We start from the raw sequence: 21,241 nt of genomic DNA on the forward strand, positions 1-21,241 counted from the left end.
CTCAGGTGTGGCCCTAAAAAGGAAAAATCATAAAATAAAAGACAAATGAGTGTTTCACAGCTATAGGTCCTGTCAACATGCCAGTTCTCTAGTGTGACGGGATTCACTTCAGAGCTGTGTCTGGACCTCAGGGAGAAAGACAGCCACCTCTAGTGGCTGAAAGAGGAACAATGGTGCAGCCTTGGACCTGCCACTAGAGAGAGGAGGCATGTGAGATGAGGCTTCAGGCTCTTTCATCTAAGAAGAAACGAGAGAACACACTCCAAGATATGCAGGTTTGATGACTATAGGGCTCTAATAGAAATCGCTCCGTCTGGGAGTTCCCGTCGTGGCTCAGTGGTTAATGAATCCACTAGGAACCATGAGGGTTGGTTTCGATCCCTGGCCTTGCTCAGTGGTGAAGGATCCCACATTGCTGTGGCTGTAGTGTAGGCTGGTGGCTGCAACTCCGATTAGACCCCTAGCCCGGGAACCTCCACATGCCTGGCAGCAGCCCTAGAAAGGAAAAAAGACAAAAGCAAACAAAACAAATCAAACAAAACTAGGTCTGGACGTCAGGGTCGAAGGTCTTACAGTCAAGCTTTTTCCCACGTGGGCAGCTCTCCCAGATTTTACTAAGAAGAGCAGCTCTTGGGGCTCATATGTTCATCACGGTGACGGGGATCCTCAAGAGGTCCAGTGAGTCCAGAGGGTTTATTAACGTAGCTGAAGAAGAATGTTTTCCAGAAGAGAACATTTTGATCACATCGATTGATGATTTAAATGTTTGATAAATTTAAGTAGCATTATTGCTATTTTTAACTTTAAAATGACTTACTAAACTAGGACTAGAAAGACTCAGTACATTCAAAAGGATGACCTGTGAGCACAAGCAGGGAGCAATGAGAGATCTTCCTGAGACTGTAAGGGAGTAAAGAGAAGTGACAGCTGCTCCCATGAATGTCAAGATAACGGGTGAAAATGATGAGAATGGTGAGACCGTGAATTCTCTTGTTCAAATGTGAGTGACTCCACCCACCTGCTCTTCCCCCTCTGCTGCCCTACCAGGGGATTTGCATGCTGTCCCCTGGGAGGACCTGCCCAGGCCAGCCTGACATAAAAGGGCAGCTCTATTCTGGCTTGGACTGATCCAAGGGAGTATGGAAGAGAGATCAATCCCAGCAGTGACAGAGAAGGCTATGGAGCCAGGAGGGGAAGCAATAGGCTGCACCCTAGGAGGCAAGAGTCACTTCCCAGAGGGAAGCACCAAGGACAAATGTGAAACCAGTAGAAAAGCATGCAGTCCCTCAGAGAAAGGACAGCTGGGGTCTGGGGAATCTAGTGGCTCCAGGGAGTGAAGTTGTGGAAATCAGCTCCAGATATGCATCCTCTGGAAACAATATAGCACCAATGAGTGCGAAGACACAGCACCCAGCTTTATGATTGATGCGCTTTCTTGTAGTGGATACAGACTAGGTGTTGTTTTAAAGAAACCACCTCAGCAACCTAAATTCCTCCTTGCTCCTAAAGAAACACCTCCTGCTGATCAGGAAATATCTACTCCAACACATCACTGAATGAACAAATGCATTCATTCTCAAGGGTAGGCTCCTATAAAGGAGAAAATGAAAGTTGAGTACTGAAATTCTTTGGGTCACAGAATACTTGTAAAACGCTATGGAGGGCTTCTGATTGTGGCTCAGTGACTTAATAACCAGGCTTGTCTCTGTGGAGGTGCTGGTTTAATCCCCTGCCTGGTGCAGTGGGTTAAAGATCCAGCATTGCTCCAGCTCCTACTCCATCCCTGGCCTGGAAAATTCCGTATGCCACTGAGGAGCCCCAACAAAGGAAATTTTAAAAAATCTACAGAAAAGAAAAACTGTCACACCGTTCTTTTAGAATGAGTAATGTATAATTAACCAAGTAAATGCAGATACAAAATAACACCCAGAAATCCAAAATCTACATGTTCAGAAAGGACATGTTCAAATAGGTGTAGAGTGTAAAAAAGGGCAGCAACACAAACTCAAGAAAAAAGTTCATGTGAAACCACCACCCTGAAAATATAAACAAAATGAGGAGTTGCCCAAGGAGTATAGAAATGACTGAGGGAAGAGGATGCAAGAATGATTGGGAGGAAGAGAGCCAGGATCATTCACATCCAACAGGTAAGGTGAGATCAGGTGCCATGAATACTAACGCAGAAGGTAGGAGTGGGCAGCGAAGTATTCCTGGAAAGTCTCATGGAACAGACAGGACCGCTCCTTAGGCCGTACTTCTATACACTCTCCTTGACATTAAAAATTCCCTAAATGGATGTACTGAAAGGCCCATCACACTCCTTTGAAAACAGAAAGAGAATGTCAACTTCGAGACGTATGATGGAAACATAATAGACCACAAATGAAAGTATTAGATTATAAAGATAAAATACTAGCAAAATGTACTACCCAAAATGTTCAAGATAAGTCTATTGGATTTGACAACAACATACAAAGTACATGTGCATGCTTTTATGTTAATATTTCCTGTAGTCATTAAAAATTTCCTTTAGACATTAGCACTCTGAGTGTTAGGAAGTAGGAGAAAAACAAAGGGAAAATATTCTTAAGAAGTTGGAAAGAAAATGGTAACATTGTGTTGTATAACTCCTATTCAGCAGTTATAGCTAATAATTTGAGTTTGACACATAAAACCAAGAATATTCATTGCATGTCTGTTCATGTACTTTTTCAATTGGTATTAATTTTGTTTTAAACTGAATCTGCTTTTCCAGCACTAAATTAGAGGTCCTGTCTTTTATTGGACCCAGATGAAAATTCAATAAAAACATCTGGTATATCTTCTAACTTTTTAGAACACTCAAAACTCTATATTTTCAATCCTATGTATATATGTTGTATACCTCAATTTAGCCCCACGCTATTATGCTGTCATTATTGAAATGAAAAGTTAAAGAAACAAAAAAGAGTTTAATAAAGAAAATAAGACTCTGATATGTGTTACATATTTCTTTTTATTCATAGTTTATGGCCCCACCTGGAGCACATGGAAATGCTTGGGCCAGGGATGGAACCCATGGCTCCACAGGGACCCAGTGCAGCCAGATTCTTAACCCACAGCCAGAAATCCAAATTATCTAAAATAAAGGAAGGAGAAAGGAAGAGGACAAACATGTCCAAAATAGGAAGAAAAAAGGAATATTAATAACTCTATAGCCTTAAATTAAAAAAAAATCACTAGGTCTGGTCCTCAGGGTTGATGGTAATTTACAGTCAAGCTGCTTCCCACATGGGCAGCTCTCCAGATTTCCTACTAAGAGCAGCTCTGGGGGCTCATATGAGTCATCACGCTGACAATGGTCCTCATGAGGTCCAGTGAGTCCAGAGGGTTTATAATGTAGCTGATTAGAAAATGATTTCCAAAAGAAAACCTTTTTGATCACATTGATGGATGATTTAAATGTTGATATATTATTTAAGCAGCATTCATTACTATTTCTAATGTTAAAAATCTTACTTAAATTAAGACTAGAAAGATCAGTGAATAAGTTGTTATAGAGCTTCTCATTAAAAAAGGATGACCTGTGAACACAAGCCGGGGAGCAATGAAAGATCTTCCTGAGACTGTAAGGGAGTAAAGAGAAGTGAAAGCTGCTCTCATGAATGTCAAGATAATGAGTGAAAATGGTGAGAAAAATGAGCCCCATGAGATTTCTTGGCTCAAAAGCTGAGTCCCACCCAACCTCCCCCACTGGCTCTTTCCCCTCTGCTGCCCCCAACCAGGGATTTGCATGCTGTCCCCTAAGGAGGACCTTCCCTGGCCAGTCTGACATAAAAGGGCAGCTCTAGCCTGGCTTGGACTGATCAGGGCTCCTCCGTTCACAGCTGACCATGAGGTTCCCTGCTCAGCTCCTGGGGCTCCTCCTGCTCTGGGTCCAGGTGAGGATGGAGGGGAGATGGGAAGGGCAAGGGGGGCTGTGGGGAGCAGCACTGCTTTTCATGTGTATTGGCCCATATGGACGTTCACATCTCTCACCCTCTGCCAGGGCGGGAGATGTTTGGATCTGTGAGCATGAGGAGGATCGATCCACATGAAATCCAAGTCCCTGTCCTCTGCTGAAGGTGGTGATGCAGAATGGGGGTGAAGTGTAGGCAGATTTCAGACACGCTTTGTGCTTCAGAAATCCTGGGTTCTTTTAGAAGTTGATCTTTAGGATCTCAGTTGAAACAAAAAATGATGTAGATTGAGATAAGGAAAAGGGAACTTGAGAATTGGCTTATCAATTGTTGAGAATCTTTGACTTTCCTCTTTCCTTTAGGATCCGATGGGGCCATTGTGCCTGACCCAGACTCCACTCTCCCTGTCAGTCAGCCCTGGAGAGCCCGGCCTCCATCTCCTGCAGTCCAGTCAGAGCCTCCTACACACTATGGAAAGAATTATTTGAATTGGTACCTGCAGAAACCAGGCCAGTCTCCACAGCTTGATCTATAGCTACCAACAGGGATACTGGGGTCCCAGACAGGTTCATGGCAGTGGATCAGGCACAGATTTCACCCTGAAAATCAGCAGGGTGGAGGCTGAGGATGTGGGAGTTATTACTGTTTTCAAGCTTTACAATCTCCTCCCACAGTGATATACCCTTACACAAACCCCTCTCTGGGGCCAGCTGCACACATGGGTGCATGTTGTCTGGGGAGCAGAGGGGCGAAGCTCTGAGTCTGTGTAAGAGAAGAAGTGGGAGAACCAGGGGCAGAGGGTGCAGCTGAGGCCTGTGGACCAGCAGAGCCTTAGCTCCTCATCAGACACCCGATGTTAAGGCCTGAGAGCTGCCCGGCCTTGGTGTGATGCCCCCTTAGAAACAGGCCAGTGAGAGAAGTTGGCCTGTGGGACAACCACAGCTCAGATGAATTCCCTTTTCTCAGTTCAGGTTTTCTGCTTGAAACTCTTCTGAGCTTTTTTCCAGATGCAGTCTTGGGAGTGATATAGAAAAGCATAATATCTGGTTAAAAATACTAATAATTGGTGCCACTGGATAGGGATACATGTAGTTGGCATTTTAGTTTGTATTATTCCATTTTCCATCACACTCTCATCTAATAAAAATACAATTTCTCCAATTTACCCTTTTATTTTTTGGACTTGTTGCAATGTTGGCTTTCCAAACCTTTAATGTTGTACCTCGAGATGAATGTTATTGCCTTTTGGCAACTTAAAAAAAATTATTTGTGATACAATCATGATAGTATATTGTCATAAAAAGAAAACAATCAGAAAAGAACACATGTGGCTTTTCATGTGACATGTTTATTTCATGTTTATATTAGACACTAAGTTTCTAGTTATAATTTTAGAAAATGGACACATCAATAGATCCCATTTGTTAAAATGCCCTAAAAATACGTCTGAACAAAAATGGGCATGCTGGTTGCATGCAATGACACGGTATGATCAGAGGAAAATAATTTAAGATGTCCAGGATGATAGAATCCAGTTTTTGATCAATAAATCCAATGAAGATTATTTCATATCCAGCAGAAGAGATTCCATAGCAAGTGCAGATAAACTTGGATTACTAGAAAGTTCAAAGAAGAAAAAGAAAGCGGCTTATGAACACACACAAAGAATGACAGGTCTTCAGAGCGTGTTTCTACACATAATCACAGTGGGCACAATTTGATCCAAAATGCAAATGGCTTGCTGCTCTGATGCCCAGTGTGGAGCCTGGGGACACTGCACATCCTCCTGTGAGCAGGGACGCTCCCTGGACCCTGCACAGAGTCACAGCTCCTAACACAGGCCTCCAAGGGGGCTCCATCCTCAGGGCACAGGAGCAGCTATGGGGCCCAGAGGATGCAGAGCTTCCAACCAGGGCTCTGGGGAAATGTCTGGAGAGCCTGGAGGGAGAGGCCTGGAGGCTTCAGTCCCAGCCTGGGTCCCCTTCTGTGTAGACAGGGGGTATGGACCCACCAGGACAACCTCCCAGAGCCTCTTCCCTCCTCCCCACATAGGGGGTTCCTCCCATACCTCATCCAGGGAATGGCTGCCAGGCCCTCCCAGGAGCAGCCACTAGGCTCATTATCCTTCAGCCCAGTGGTCACTATATGTCAGTTGGGTCCAGAGGGCCAATGTCTTTGAGCAAGTCCCCTGTGCCCTCACAGACCCAGGGGGCAGGGCTACTGGCACTGCAGGCTGCAGAGAGCAGTTTGATTTTCTGGCCCCTCTCCCATCTGGCAGATTCCATGGCCCCTGGTTCCTGAGCCAGACCAGCCCTCCTCTTGGTGGAGTGTGTGGTCTCCAGAATCAGAGAAGCTGTCAGCTGATCTCTTTCTTTAAGGAAAAGACACACATTCAACACTCTGGATGGGAATGGAAATCTCAACCTGTGTTGGGGGGGGCACACTTGAGAGCTCACTTGCCTTTGGGGGAACATTTTCTTCAGAAGTTGCTGCCAGCTGTTGGGTGCCTGGGAATAGAATGTGGATGGCCCTCCATCTAAGGGACTTCAGCCAGCCGACAACCACCAGGAAGTTACCAGGCAGCATAGAGGGAGGTCCTGGGTCAGTTTCAGCTGGTTTCCTTTCAATTCAGACAATTTCTGGGCTGGGGCTCAAGTTCAAAATTACAGGCTGTGGTCTTGGTCCTCACCCTGCTTCAGAGAGAAAAGATCAGACTGGATTGGGGGTGTCTTTAGTTTTCTCCATATCTGAGCTCCAAGTCCAGGGCCCTCTCCTGTAACTGGACCAAGAAGCAGAGGTGGTTGGGGAGATGACCAGCACTGGCCATGCCAGCCACATGAATGCTTTCCTCATGTCCCTCCAGGCTCCACACCTGGCACTGGGCCAGGACTGGCAGCACCCCCTTGAGGGACACCTCCTGTCTTCCCCCTGTGGCTGCCATACACAGGCGAGGCTCCCCTCCTGTCTCTGCCAGCGCCATGTCCACACCTTGTGGGCTCCTGCCCAGGTGTCAGGTTTCTAACATCACCTTTCTCAATGGTCCATGGCCTCCCCCTGCTTGAGCCCCAGCTCCCTTCCACCAACCCCTGAGAGCTGGTATCTCTTAGGAGATCTGGTGATGCAGGAAGATGCTGGTGAACCAACACATTTAGTTCAGGGAAACACAGTCAGTGGTTGGTCTGAGGAGCATCAAAGCATGTACCTCATCCTAGTCATCAGAGAATCAGACCATAGAGGAAAATTCTCCAGCTTCAAGAATAGGTCCAGGCACACAATGAAGTGGTATTATTAAATTCCCTGCAGTATTTTGAAATATTTTATCCCTGATATTCCAGCTCTTAGATGGAGATGGAGCAAGAAATGGGGAACATTGAGGGGAAGAAAACAAATACTCTCCCAAAAGGACAGTGCACTGAGTCCATCCTATGCTCTCCAGGGAGAAACCTGTTCTCTGCAGCACATGTGTGCTCCCTGCTCTGACCTGAGTCCCCAGGGCACAGCCCCTGGGTTGTCACTGGGACCAGCCAGCCCTGCAGCTGTGCCCAGCCCTCCCCTCCCCCTGCTGATTTGCATGTTCCCAGAACACAACCCCCTACCCTGGACACTTACTAAGAGTCTGGGCCCACCCAGGGAAGGAGGCAGTGGCAGTCGGGACCCAGCATGGACATGAGGGCCCCCATGCAGCTCCTCAGCCTCTTGCTGCTCTGGCTCCCAGGTGAGGAGGGAGACCCTCACAATGACTCCCACTGCTGACACCTGCCCCTTGACCCTACTCACTGTGGGACACCTGAGTGTCTCTGTGTGTCTGGGGCATGGGAGCATCCCCTCAGCCACTGTGCTCAGTACCTCTGGTTTCTTCAAGGAAGTCCTCTGGTAACAGGAATATGTGGTTTTTGTTTCCCCTCTCAGGTGCCAGCTGTGCCATCCAGATGGCCCAGTCTCCAGCCTCCCTGGCTGCATCTCTAGGAGACACAGTCTCCATCACTTGCCGGGCCAGTCAGAGTGTTAGCAATAATTTAGCCTGGTATCAACAACAAGCAGGGAAGGCTCCTAAGCTCCTCATTTATTGGGCATCCGCTTTGCAAAGTGGAGTCCCTTCCCGGTTCAAGGGTAGTGTATCTGGCACAGATTTCACCCTCACCATCAGTGGCCTGCAGGCTGAAGATGTTGCAACTTATTATTGTCAGCAGCTTAACAGTGCGCCTCCCACAGTGTTACAGGCCAGCACAAAACCCCCTCGGGGAAGCAGATGTGTGAGGCTGGCCACCCCAGCTGCTCTTGGTGCCTCCATCTGCTGAGAGCATTTCTCAGACCACACTAGAAGGTCATGGCAAGTTTTTGCTAGAAGGGCCAGGGAATATTGTGTGCAGAATTGAAGCGGGTATTGTTTTCAAGTTTGGGAGAAAAACATGATAGGACTTTTCTTTCTGTATGCAACCACTGGCGTGTCCCCACAATGGCTGTACCATGTTGCATCCCCACCAGCAATGAATAAGAGTTTCTCTTGCTCCACATCCTTGCCAGCATTGAGTGTTCTCACTGTTTTGGCTTTAGGCCATCCTGACAGGTGTGCAGTGGTGTCTATTATTTGCATCTTCCTATGACACAGAATGTGGAATAATTTCTCATATTCTTATTTGTCCTCAGTCTGTCTCTTTGATGAACTGTCTTGTATGGTCTTTGTCTCAATTTTAGACCAGTTTTTTATTCCCATATTGTTCAGATTTTGTAAGTTTTTGATTTTTGTGTGTGTGTTCTGGATTATCCATCTATTATCCCATGTGGATTTTGAGATGTTTCTCTCTTGATGTTTCTGGCCAAGTCATGTTTTATTACAGGAAAGAAGTGTTTAATCTACCGGGGGTAAGTTCATCCAGGAAGCTAAAGCTAGAAATGAGGTCTTCTCTGCCCTCCCCCAAAAGCCGGAGCACATCTGACTGCAGGTGCTGGCTGCATCCACTTCTGCACACTCTACTCTCCCAGAATAATGGCTGCCTTTGCCTCCTTGCACTGTATCAGACAGCAGTGGATCAGACTCCCTGAGGGACTGTGGGTGACAACGACGTGTTCCACCATGTGGAAGGCACTGATTGTTCTTTGTATTTGCCTTTTCCTTACTTGCTGGCCAGAAGTATTCTTGGAGTATTTCTTAGAGCTTTATACAGATTCAGGAGATTCCACATAATAAAACACTTGGACCATGTGTGTGCAGCATAAGTTGAAGCCATAGGAGAACTTTGTGAAAAACTATAAATATTATGCCTCAAAATTTGCAAGCTGTTAAGAGGCAAATCCTAAGAAATATATATCACTTCCCCAAACTGACAAACATTGGGAAACTTACCTGTCAGGGTGATCAGAAAATAATTGGACAGGGTCCTTACAAATATTTCCACAAAGGAAATTCTAGAGTCAGATACTCTAAGAGATGAACACTAGCTTATGTGAAAACTTATGCCTCTTCTGAATTATGCCAAATTTGAGAAAATACAAGGGCAGAAAATGATCCTTCATTTGTTCCATGAGCCTCAATTGCAAAAGCAGACAAAGACAGAGCAAAGTGGGAAAAGGATGCTCCCTTCGGCCTGTGAACTTAGGTATAGACATCTGAAAGAAAATACCTGCAAACCCAAACTGGAAATATACAAGTGAAGTAATACATTATGAGCATCAGCAGCTTTAATTACAAAACTCAAGTTGGGTTTCAAAAAACTGTTTATGTAATTTCCCAAGTGAAAGGTGAAAGATTTATGCGATCTGAAGAGAAACCAGAGTTTGTCATTTCCCAAACTAAAAGATTAAAAGATATAATAATGAGCACCTCAATGGATACTTTAAAAAGTACACATATAAGTCAGTATCTACTGGTAATAAAAGTACTTGGAAAGAGCAGAGTAAGAGGCCGTGCACAACTTCATATACGATGTAGAAAAACCCACACTAATCCTCATGCTCCTCAAGGGAATGGATGGAAATACGTTTTCACACTTACCGTGTTCACACAGGCCTAAGTTCCCATAGGAGAACAACAGCTTGATAAAGGGGAGTTCATAAAAGAGCCTCAGGAGACAGTACAAACGGACAATAAGGCAAAGGAAAATCCTCAAAGCCCAGACTTACAGAAGCACTAGAAGCAGAGCATACTCTGACCTCATGCTCTATGTCAATGGAGAAAAGAACAACCCAGATTGACAATGTGGACAGCCCGACTCAGAGGAAGTGAGCATCCTGGGGGAGTATGGGAAGAGAGTTCATCCCAGCAGTGACAGAGAGGGCTCTGGAGCCAGGAGGGGGAGCAATAGGCTGCACCCTAGGAGGCAATGGTCACTTCCCAGAGGGAAGCACCAAGGACACACACGAAACCCTGCCTGCAGTCCCCCAGAGAAAGGACAGCCGGGGCCTGGGGAAACAGGTGCCTCCGGAGAGTGAAGTTGTGGAAATCAGCTCCAGATATGCATCCTCTGGCAACCACAGAGCACCAAAGAGTCAGAAGACACAGCACCAAAGGGCTTAAAGGATGCACTTCCTTGTAGTGGATACAGACTAGGTGTTGGTGTAAAGAAACCACCTCAGCAACCTAAGGAAAGTTCCTCCTGCTCCTAAAGAATCATGTCTTGCGGATCAGGAAATAGCTACTCCAACACATCATCGAGGGAACACGGTTCTCAAGGGTAGGCTCCAATAAGCAGAAAGGAATGTTGAAAACCGAAATTCTTTGGGAGGCAGCAATCCTTTTTTTCTTTGTTTGTTTGTTCTTGTGTTATCTCTTTTTTATTTTTTTATTTTTTTAAATTTATTGAAGTATACTTGATTTACAAAGTTGTGATAATTTCTGCTGTACATCAAAGAGATTCAGTTATACATGTACGTATATCTATTCCCTTTCACATTCTTTTCCCACATGGATTATCACAGAACATTATTTTTTTAACAGAATAAAATACATATATTTAAACACAATTCCATTCAGACAGATTCTTATATCATGGATCTTAAGAAACAGATTAAGTGTCTCCCTCTGCAGAAGTGGAATGGAAAATATGCTGAGACAAATAGGAAATTCATTCTCGGCTTTATCCCAGTTTGTATGGCTTTCCTCTTTAGTATTTGGTATTATGTATTACATTTCAATTTTTCTTTAAAAACTGGCATTATATTAAAATTGTGTCTATTATGCAACTAAAATTTATAAAGAAGAAAGCCTTATATACCATTAAATATTTTATATAGCATAGTAAAAAGAATACCTTAACTGGTAAGAATAACAAAAATAATATACCCTCTGAAAATAAGTAAAATATAAAATGCATAAATGGGTTAAAATACAGGGTAACTACATAAATATGTCCTCACAATTTGTTACACCTTATTGATTCTTCAATAAAGGCATTACACCATTCTAGGTGATGTGATAAACAAGACATTATAGACTTTACATAATACCATGAAGAGAAACGGTTATTAATAACACGTTTGCAGAACTGTGTTATTTAATTGTACAGTTGCATTATTTAATTATAATTATCATAAATTCTTTGATGGAGAGGAAACCAGAATCAGATCTAAGAAGACGTCAGCATTCCAAGAATGATGTCAAATAACCCCCTTCATGGTGGATTATGCACTGATTTACTATGAGATATCTTTCTTCTCCAGAGATTCCTTGTTTGTGTATCAGTTGCAGAGTTTTGGTTTGATGTAAGAGTCTACATGGATATGAGATTGTTTTGTTGTTCTCTTAATTGCAAGTTCATCTCCAGAATCCTGCATCTGTACCCACCTCTTCTCCTGATTTCTGATTTTGGTGGTATAATTGTGCATGGATGATTTCATGTCTTTACTGTATATATACCTTTACTGGTGAGCCTTGTCACTTGTGGCATTTTTGTTTCCTGTTGCTGCCTTTTCTTTTCTGCCTAGAGAAGTTCCTTTAGGATTTGTTGTAAGGCTGGTTTAGTGTTGCTGAATTCTCTCAACTTTTGCTTGTCTGTGAAGGCTTTGATTTCTCCTTCAAATCTGAATGAGAGCCTTGCTGGGTAAAGTCATCTTGGTTGGAGGCTTTTTCCTGTCATCACGTGAAGTATATCATGCCACTCCCTTCTGGCCTGCCAACTTTCAGGTGAAAAATCTGCCGATAACCTTATTGGGGTTCCCTTGTATGTTACTTGTTTCTTTTCCCTAGCTGCTTTCAGGATTTTCTCTTTGTCTTTAATTTTGGTCAGTTGGATTGATATTCCTCCTTGGGTTTATTTTATATGGTACTCTTTGTGCTTGCTGGATTTGAGTGTGTGGTTCCTTTCTCATGTTAGGGAAGTTTTCAGCTATTATCTCTTGAAATATTTTTCCTGTCCCCTTCTCTCTCTCTTCTCCTTCTGGCACCCCTATAATACGGATGTTGGTGCGTTGAACATTGTCCCAGAGTTCTCTGAGACTCTCTTCATTTGTTTTCAGTCTTTTTTATCTTTTCTGTCCCGCATCCATAATTTCCACTAATCTGTCCTCCACCTCGCTTATTCGTTCTTCTGCCTCCTGCATTCTGCTGTTAGCTGCTTCTAGTGCCTTTTTTATTTCCGTTATTGTATTTTGCATCTCTTCTTGTTTAACTTTTACATCTTGTATCTCGTTGCTCAGTGTTTCCTGTAAGTTATCCATCTTTGCCTCCAGTTTATTTCCAACGTCTTGCATCATCTTTAGCATCAACAGTCTAAAAGTCTTTTTCCTGGAGGCTGACAATCTCCTGATCACTTAGCTGATTTTCTGGGGTTTTTCCCTTCTCCCTCGTCTGAGTTATAGTTCTCTGTCTTTTCATTTTTATAGGTGTTTGGCATGGTGACCTTTTTACAGATACAAGGGTTGTAGCCTCTCTTACCTCTGGTGTCTGCCCCCCTTATGGCTGAAGTCAGTATGGGGGTTTGCTGTAGGCTTCCTGATGGGAGGGGCTGATGCCTGCCCACAGGTAGGTGGAGCTGATTCTAATCCCTCTGGTGGGTGGGGCGTAGTCTCTGGATGGGATTAGTGGCAGCTGTGTGCCTGAGGGGTCTTTAGGTAGCCTGTTTACTGAGGGGTGGGGCTGTGATCCCACCTGGATTGTTGTTTGCCCTGGGGCTTCTCAGTGCTGACAGATGGGTGGGGCCAGATTTCCCCAAAAAGGCCACCTCCAGAGAAAGGCAACTGCTGAATCTTCCCAGAGCTTTGCCTTCAATGTCCCTCCCTCACAACAAGCCACATTCATGCCTGTTTTCCCAGGATGTCCTCCAAGAACTGCATTCAGGTTTGACCCAGATTCCTATGGAGAACTTGCTCTGCCCTGGGATCCAGTGCACGTGAAAGTCCGTGTAAGCCTTTTAAGAATGGGGTCTCGGTTTCCCCCAGCCCATGGAGTTCCTGCGCACAAGCCCCACTGGCCTTCAATGTCAGATGCTCCAGGGGCTCTTTCTCCCAGTACCAGATCCCAGCACCTGAGAGTTTGATGTGGGGCTCAGAACTCTCGCTCCTGTAGGTGAGTCTCTGTGAACCAGTTAGTGTTCAGTCTGTGGAGTTTCCCACCTGGGATGTATGGGGTTGTTTATATCACAAAGTCGCCCCTCCTACCTCTTGATGTATCCTCCTCTTTTTCTTCTGGAGTAGGGTATCTTTTTTAAGGTTTCTGGCCCATTTGGGTGGAGATTGCTCAGCTTCTGGTTGTGAATTTTGTTGTTTTTAGGAGAGAAGTTGAGCTATAGTCCTCCTATTCTGCCATCTTAATCCTCAGCAGCCATACTTTTAAAAAGCTAAGGAGGACTTCCCACTGTGGCTCAGTGGCTTAATAATGAGGCTTGTCTCTGTGAAGCTGATGGTTCAATCCCCTGCCTGATGCAGTGGGTTAAGGATCCAGAGTTGCTCTGGCTCCAACTTTATCAGTGGGATAATACTGGGAACTTCCATATGCCACTGAGGAGCCTGAAGAAGGGAAATTTTAAAATGTTACCAAAAAGAAGAAACGGTCCCACCATTCCTTTAGAATGAATACAGAATAATGACCCAAGTAAGTGAAGACATGAAATAACACCAAAAATACAAAATCTGCATCTTCAGAATGGACATGGTCAAAGAAGAGTAGCATGTGGAGAATGGCAGCAACACAAACACACACACACAAAAAAAAACTAAAGTGAAAATGCCACCCTGAAAGTGTGGACAAAATGAGGAGGTGCCCAAGGAGAATAGAAATGACTGAGGGAAGAGGATGCAAGAATGGTTGGGAGGAAGAGAGCCAGGGTCCTTCACATCCAGGAGGTAAGGTGAGATCAGGTGCCATGAAGAATAATGCAGACGGCAGGAGTGGGAAGCGCAGCATTCCTAGAAAGTCTCATGGAACAGACAGGACCTCTCCTTAGGCTGTACTTCTATACACTCTCCTTGATATTTAAAGCATTAGATTATAAAGATAAAATATTCCCAAAATATACTACACTAAATGTTCAAGAAAAGTCAGTTGGATTTGACAGCAGCATACAAAGCATATGTGCATGCTTTTATGTTATTTTTTTCTTTCTACTCATTACGATTTTCCCTTAGAAACTAGCACGCTGTGTGTTGGGAAGTAGAGAAAAAAATGAAAATGTTCTTTAAGAATTTACACAAAGAAGGTGGTCACATTTTGATGTATAAATGCTATTCGGAATTAGAGCTATGAAGTCTGAGTTTGAAACGTAAAATCAACAAAATTCATTGACTTGTGTGTTCATGTACTTTTTCAATTGGTATAAATTCTGTTTTAAACTAGATCTGCTTTTCAATGACTGAATTAGAGGTTCTTTATTTTATTGCACCCGGAGGAACATTAAACGAAAATCTCTAGGATATGCTTTAACTGTCTAGAAAGTTTAAATATCTGTATTTTCACACTGACATTGTAAATCAGAGGTACACATTTTGTATATCTTAATTTACACCTCACCACATAATGAAGTTTTTGCTATGAAATGCAAGTTACATGGAGCAAAAACAAAGAGTTTAATAAATGAACTAAGACTCTGTGATTTGTTACATATTCCTTTTGAAATGTTTTTTTATGGCCACAGCAACAGCACTTGGAAATTCCTGGGCCAGGATGGAACATGTACCCCCAAAGCGAACCAAGGCACGGCCATCAGATACTTAACCCACTAGCCAACAGCCAGAAATCCAACCTGTTTCTTAACAAATGAAAAATTAGTTCGTATTTAAAAATGAGTGTTTTGGAGTTCCTGTCATGGCACAGTGGAAACGAATCTGGCTAGGAACCATGAGGTGGGGGGTTCAATCCCCGGCCTCACTCAGTGGGTTAAGCATCTGGCATTGCTGTGGCTGTGGGGTTGGCCATCAGCTGTAGGTCCCCTTTGACCGCTAGCCCGGGAACTTCCCTATGCCTCAGGTGTGGCCCTAAAAAGGAAAAATCATAAAAATAAAAGACAAATGAGTGTTTCACAGCTATAGGTCCCTGTCAACATGCCAGTTCTCTAGTGTGACGGGATTCACTTCAGAGCTGTGTCTGGACCTCAGGGAGAAAGACAGCCACCTCCTAGTGGCTGAAAGAGGAACAATGGTGCAGCCCTTGGACCTGCCACTAGAGAGAGGAGGCATGTGAGATGAGGCTTCAGGCTCTTTCATCTAAGAAGAAACGAGAGAACACACTCCAAGATATGCAGGTTTGATGACTATAGGGCTCTAATAGAAAATCGCTCCGTCTGGGAGTTCCCGTCGTGGCTCAGTGGTTAATGAATCCCACTAGGAACCATGAGGGTGTGGTTTCGATCCCTGGCCTTGCTCAGTGGGTGAAGGATCCCACATTGCTGTGGCTGTAGTGTAGGCTGGTGGCTGCAACTCCGATTAGACCCCTAGCCCGGGAACCTCCACATGCCATGGCAGCAGCCCTAGAAAAGGAAAAAAGACAAAAGCAAACAAACAAACAATCAAACAAAACTAGGTCTGGACGTCAGGGTCGAAGGTCTTACAGTCAAGCTTTTTCCCACGTGGGCAGCTCCCCAGATTTCTACTAAGAAGAGCAGCTCTGGGGGCTCATATGTGTCATCACGGTGACGGGGATCCTCAAGAGGTCCAGTGAGTCCAGAGGGTTTATTAACGTAGCTGAAGAAGAATGTTTTCCAGAAGAGAACATTTTGATCACATCGATTGATGATTTAAATGTTTGATAAATTTTAAGTAGCATTTATTGCTATTTTTAACTTTAAAATGACTTACTAAACTAGGACTAGAAAGACTCAGTACATTCAAAAGGATGACCTGTGAGCACAAGCAGGGGAGCAATGAGAGATCTTCCTGAGACTGTAAGGGAGTAAAGAGAAGTGACAGCTGCTCCCATGAATGTCAAGATAACGGGTGAAAATGATGAGAATGGTGAGACCGTGAATTCTCTTGGTTCAAATGTGAGTGACTCCACCCACCTGCTCTTCCCCCTCTGCTGCCCCTACCAGGGGATTTGCATGCTGTCCCCTGGGGAGGACCTGCCCAGGCCAGCCTGACATAAAAGGGCAGCTCTATTCTGGCTTGGACTGATCCAAGGGAGTATGGGAAGAGAGATCATCCCAGCAGTGACAGAGAAGGCTATGGAGCCAGGAGGGGAAGCAATAGGCTGCACCCTAGGAGGCAATGGTCACTTCCCAGAGGGAAGCACCAAGGACAAATGTGAAACCAGTAGAAAAGCATGCAGTCCCTCAGAGAAAGGACAGCTGGGGTCTGGGGAATCTAGTGGCTCCAGGGAGTGAAGTTGTGGAAATCAGCTCCAGATATGCATCCTCTGGAAACAATATAACACCAATGAGTGCGAAGACACAGCACCCAGCTTTATGATTGATGCGCTTTCTTGTAGTGGATACAGACTAGGTGTTGGTGTAAAGAAACCACCTCAGCAACCTAAATTCCTCCTTGCTCCTAAAGAAACACCTCCTGCTGATCAGGAAATATCTACTCCAACACATCACTGAATGAACAAATGCATTCATTCTCAAGGGTAGGCTCCTATAAAGGAGAAAATGAAAGTTGAGTACTGAAATTCTTTGGGTCACAGAATTCTTGTAAAACGCTATGGAGGGCTTCTGATTGTGGCTCAGTGACTTAATAACCAGGCTTGTCTCTGTGGAAGTGCTGGTTTAATCCCCTGTCTGGTGCAGTGGGTTAAAGATCCAGCATTGCTCCAGCTCCTACTCCGTCCCTGGCCTGGAAAATTCCGTATGCCACTGAGGAGCCCCAACAAAGGAAATTTTAAAAAAATCTACAGAAAAGAAAAACTGTCACACCGTTCTTTTAGAATGAGTAATGTATAATTAACCAAGTAAATGCAGATACAAAATAACACCCAGAAATCCAAAATCTACATGTTCAGAAAGGACATGTTCAAAATAGGTGTAGAGTGTAAAAAAGGGCAGCAACACAAACTCAAGAAACAAAAGTTCATGTGAAACCACCACCCTGAAAATATAAACAAAATGAGGAGTTGCCCAAGGAGTATAGAAATGACTGAGGGAAGAGGATGCAAGAATGATTGGGAGGAAGAGAGCCAGGATCATTCACATCCAACAGGTAAGGTGAGATCAGGTGCCATGAATACTAACGCAGAAGGTAGGAGTGGGCAGCGAAGTATTCCTGGAAAGTCTCATGGAACAGACAGGACCGCTCCTTAGGCCGTACTTCTAGACACTCTCCTTGACATTAAAAATTCCCTAAATGGATGTACTGAAAGGCCCATCACACTCCTTTGAAAACAGAAAGAGAATGTCAACTTCGAGACGTATGATGGAAACATAATAGACCACAAATGAAAGTATTAGATTATAAAGATAAAATACTAGCAAAATGTACTACCCAAAATGTTCAAGATAAGTCTATTGGATTTGACAACAACATACAAAGTAACATGTGCATGCTTTTATGTTAATATTTCCTGTAGTCATTAAAAATTTCCTTTAGACATTAGCACTCTGAGTGTTAGGAAGTAGGAGAAAAACAAAGGGAAAATATTCTTAAGAAGTTATGGAAAGAAAATGGTAACATTGTGTTGTATAACTCCTATTCAGCAGTTATAGCTAATAATTTGAGTTTGACACATAAAACCAAGAATATTCATTGGCATGTCTGTTCATGTACTTTTTCAATTGGTATTAATTTTGTTTTAAACTGAATCTGCTTTTCCAGCACTAAATTAGAGGTCCTGTCTTTTATTGGACCCAGATGAAAATTCAATAAAAACATCTGGTATATCTTCTAACTTTTTAGAACACTCAAAACTCTATATTTTCAATCCTATGTATATATGTTGTATACCTCAATTTAGCCCCACGCTATTATGCTGTCATTATTGAAATGAAAAGTTAAAGAAACAAAAAAGAGTTTAATAAAGGAAATAAGACTCTGATATGTGTTACATATTTCTTTTTATTCATAGTTTATGGCCCCACCTGGAGCACATGGAAATGCTTGGGCCAGGGATGGAACCCATGGCTCCACAGGGACCCAGTGCAGCCAGATTCTTAACCCACAGCCAGAAATCCTACATATTTCTAATCTAATGAATAATGAGTTATGACTTTAAAATGAGTGTTTCATGGCTATAGGTCTGTATCAAAATGCCAGTTCTCTGGTATGACTGGATTCCCTTAAGAGCTGTGTCTGGACCTTAAGGACAAAGACAGACACCTCCTAGTGGCTAAAAGAGGAACAACGGAGCAGCCCCTGGACCTGCCAATAGGAAGAGGAGGCATGTGAGATGAGGGCTTATGCTCTATTATCTAAGAAGAGAAAGAGAGGACACATTCCAAAATAGGAAGATATTATAACTCTATGCCTTAAATTAAAAAAAAATCACTAGGTCTGGTCCTCAGGGTTGATGGTAATTTACAGTCAAGCTGCTTCCCACATGGGCAGCTCTCCAGATTTCTACTAAGAGCAGCTCTGGGGGCTCATATGAGTCATCACGCTGACAATGATCCTCATGAGGTCCAGTGAGTCCAGAGGGTTTATTAATGTAGCTGATTAAAAATGATTTCCAAAAGAAAACCTTTTTGATCACATTGACGGGTGATTTAAATGTTTGATACATTATTTAAGTATTATTCATTACTATTTCTAATGTTAAAAATCTTACTTAATTAAGACTAGAAAGATTCAGTGAATAAGTTGTGATAGAGCTTCTCATTAAAAAAGGATGACCTGTGAACACAAACCAGGGAGCAATGAAAGATCTTCCTGAGACTGTAAGGGAGTAAAGAGAAGTGACAGCTGCTCTCATGAATGTCAAGATAATGAGTGAAAATGGTGAGAAAAATGAGCCCCATGAGATTTCTTGGCTCAAAGCTGAGTCCCACCCAACCTCCCCACTGGCTCTTTCCCCTCTGCTGCCCCCACCAGGGGATTTGCATGCTGTCCCCTAAGGAGGACCTGCCCTGGCCAGCCTGACATAAAAGGGCAGCTCTAGCCTGGCTTGGACTGATCAGGGCTCCTCCGTTCACAGCTGACCATGAGGTTCCCTGCTCAGCTCCTGGGGCTCCTCCTGCTCTGGGTCCCAGGTGAGGATGGAGGGGAGATGGGAAGGGCAAGGGGGGCTGTGGGGAGCAGCACTGCTTTTCATGTGTATTGGCCCATATGGACGTTCACATCTCTCACCCTCTGCCAAGGGCGGGAGATGTTTGGATCTGTGAGCATGAGGAGGATCGATCCATATGAAATCCAAGTCCCTGTCCTCTGCTGAAGGTGGTGATGCAGAATGGGGGTGAAGTGTAGGCAGATTTCAGACACACTTTGTGCTTCAGAAATCCTGGGTTCTTTTAGAAGTTGATGCTTTAGGATCTCAGTTGAAACAAAAAATGATGTAGACTGAGATGAGGAAAAGGGAACTTCGAGAATTGGCTTATCAATTGTTGAGAATCTTTGACTTTCCTCTTTCCTTTAGGATCCGATGGGGCCATTGTGCTGACCCAGACTCCACTCTCCCTGTCAGTCAGCCCTGGAGAGCCGGCCTCCATCTCCTGCAGGTCCAGTCAGAGCCTCGTAGACAGTGATGGAGACTCGCTATTGCACTGGTACCTGCAGAAACCAGGCCAGTCTCCACAGCTCCTGATCTATTTTGCTACCAACAGGGCCACTGGGGTCCCAGACAGGTTCAGTGGCAGTGGGTCAGGCACAGATTTCACCCTGAAAATCAGCAGGGTGGAGGCTGAGGATGTGGGAGTTTATTACTGTTTTCAAGCTTTACAATCTCCTCCCACAGTGATACAGCCCTTGACACAAACCCCTCTCCTGGGGGCCCAGCTGCACACATCGGTGTGCATGTTGTCTGGGGAGCAGAGGGGCAGAAGCTCTGAGTCTGTGTAAGAGGAAGAAGTGGGAGAACCAGGGGCAGAGGGTGCAGCTGAGGCCTGTGGACCAGCAGAGCCTTAGCTCCTCATCAGACACCCGATGTTAAGGCCTGAGAGCTGCCCGGCCTTGGTGTGATGCCCCCTTAGAAACAGGCCAGTGAGAGAAGTTGGCCTGTGGGACAACCACAGCTCAGCTGAATTCCCTTTTCTCAGTTCAGGTTTTCTGCTTGAAACTCTTCTGAGCTTTTTTCCAGATGCAGTCTTGGGAGTGATATAGAAAAGCATAATATCTGGTTAAAAATACTAATAATTGGTGCCACTGGATAGGGATACATGTAGTTGGCATTTTAGTTTGTATTATTCCATTTTCCATCACACTCTCATCTAATAAAAATACAATTTCTCCAATTTACCCTTTTATTTTTTGGACTTGTTGCAATGTTGGCTTTCCAAACCCTTTAATGTTGTACCTCGAGATGAATGTTATTGCCTTTTGGCAACTTAAAAAAAAATTATTTGTGATACAATCATGATAGTATATTGTCATAAAAAGAAAACAATCAGAAAAGAACACATGTGGCTTTTCATGTGACATGTTTATTTCATGTTTATATTAGACACTAAGTTTCTAGTTATAATTTTAGAAAATGGACACATCAAATAGATCCCATTTGTTAAAATGCCCTAAAAATACGTCTGAACAAAAATGGGCATGCTGGTTGCATGCAATGACACGGTATGATCAGAGGAAAATAATTTAAGATGTCCAGGATGATAGAATCCAGTTTTTGATCAATAAATCCAATGAGAGATTATTTCATATCCAGCAGAAGAGATTCCATAGCAAGTGCAGATAAACTTGGATTTACTAGAAAGTTCAAAGAAGAAAAAGAAAGCGGCTTATGGTAGGAAGTTTAGAACACACACAAAGAATGACAGGTCTTCAGAGCGTGTTTCTACACATAATCACAG

At 43.8% G+C, this 21,241-nt stretch overlaps 2 gene segments (V, D, J or C); both read left to right on the forward strand.

Annotated features, from left to right (window-relative positions):
- Nucleotides 1–7,588: 7,588 nt before the first annotated feature.
- LOC110258327 lies at nucleotides 7,589–8,236 on the forward strand. The segment is given in 2 exon segments: nucleotides 7,589–7,653; nucleotides 7,848–8,236. Coding segments are annotated over 2 exon segments (444 nt in total).
- Nucleotides 8,237–19,342: 11,106 nt separating this feature from the next.
- On the forward strand, nucleotides 19,343–20,285 carry LOC110258329. The segment is given in 2 exon segments: nucleotides 19,343–19,480; nucleotides 19,864–20,285. Coding segments are annotated over 2 exon segments (471 nt in total).
- Nucleotides 20,286–21,241: the final 956 nt, after the last annotated feature.

Source organism: Sus scrofa, unplaced genomic scaffold, assembly GCF_000003025.6.
Source record: "Sus scrofa isolate TJ Tabasco breed Duroc unplaced genomic scaffold, Sscrofa11.1 Contig1913, whole genome shotgun sequence".
NCBI classification, from domain to species: Eukaryota; Metazoa; Chordata; class Mammalia; order Artiodactyla; family Suidae; genus Sus; species Sus scrofa.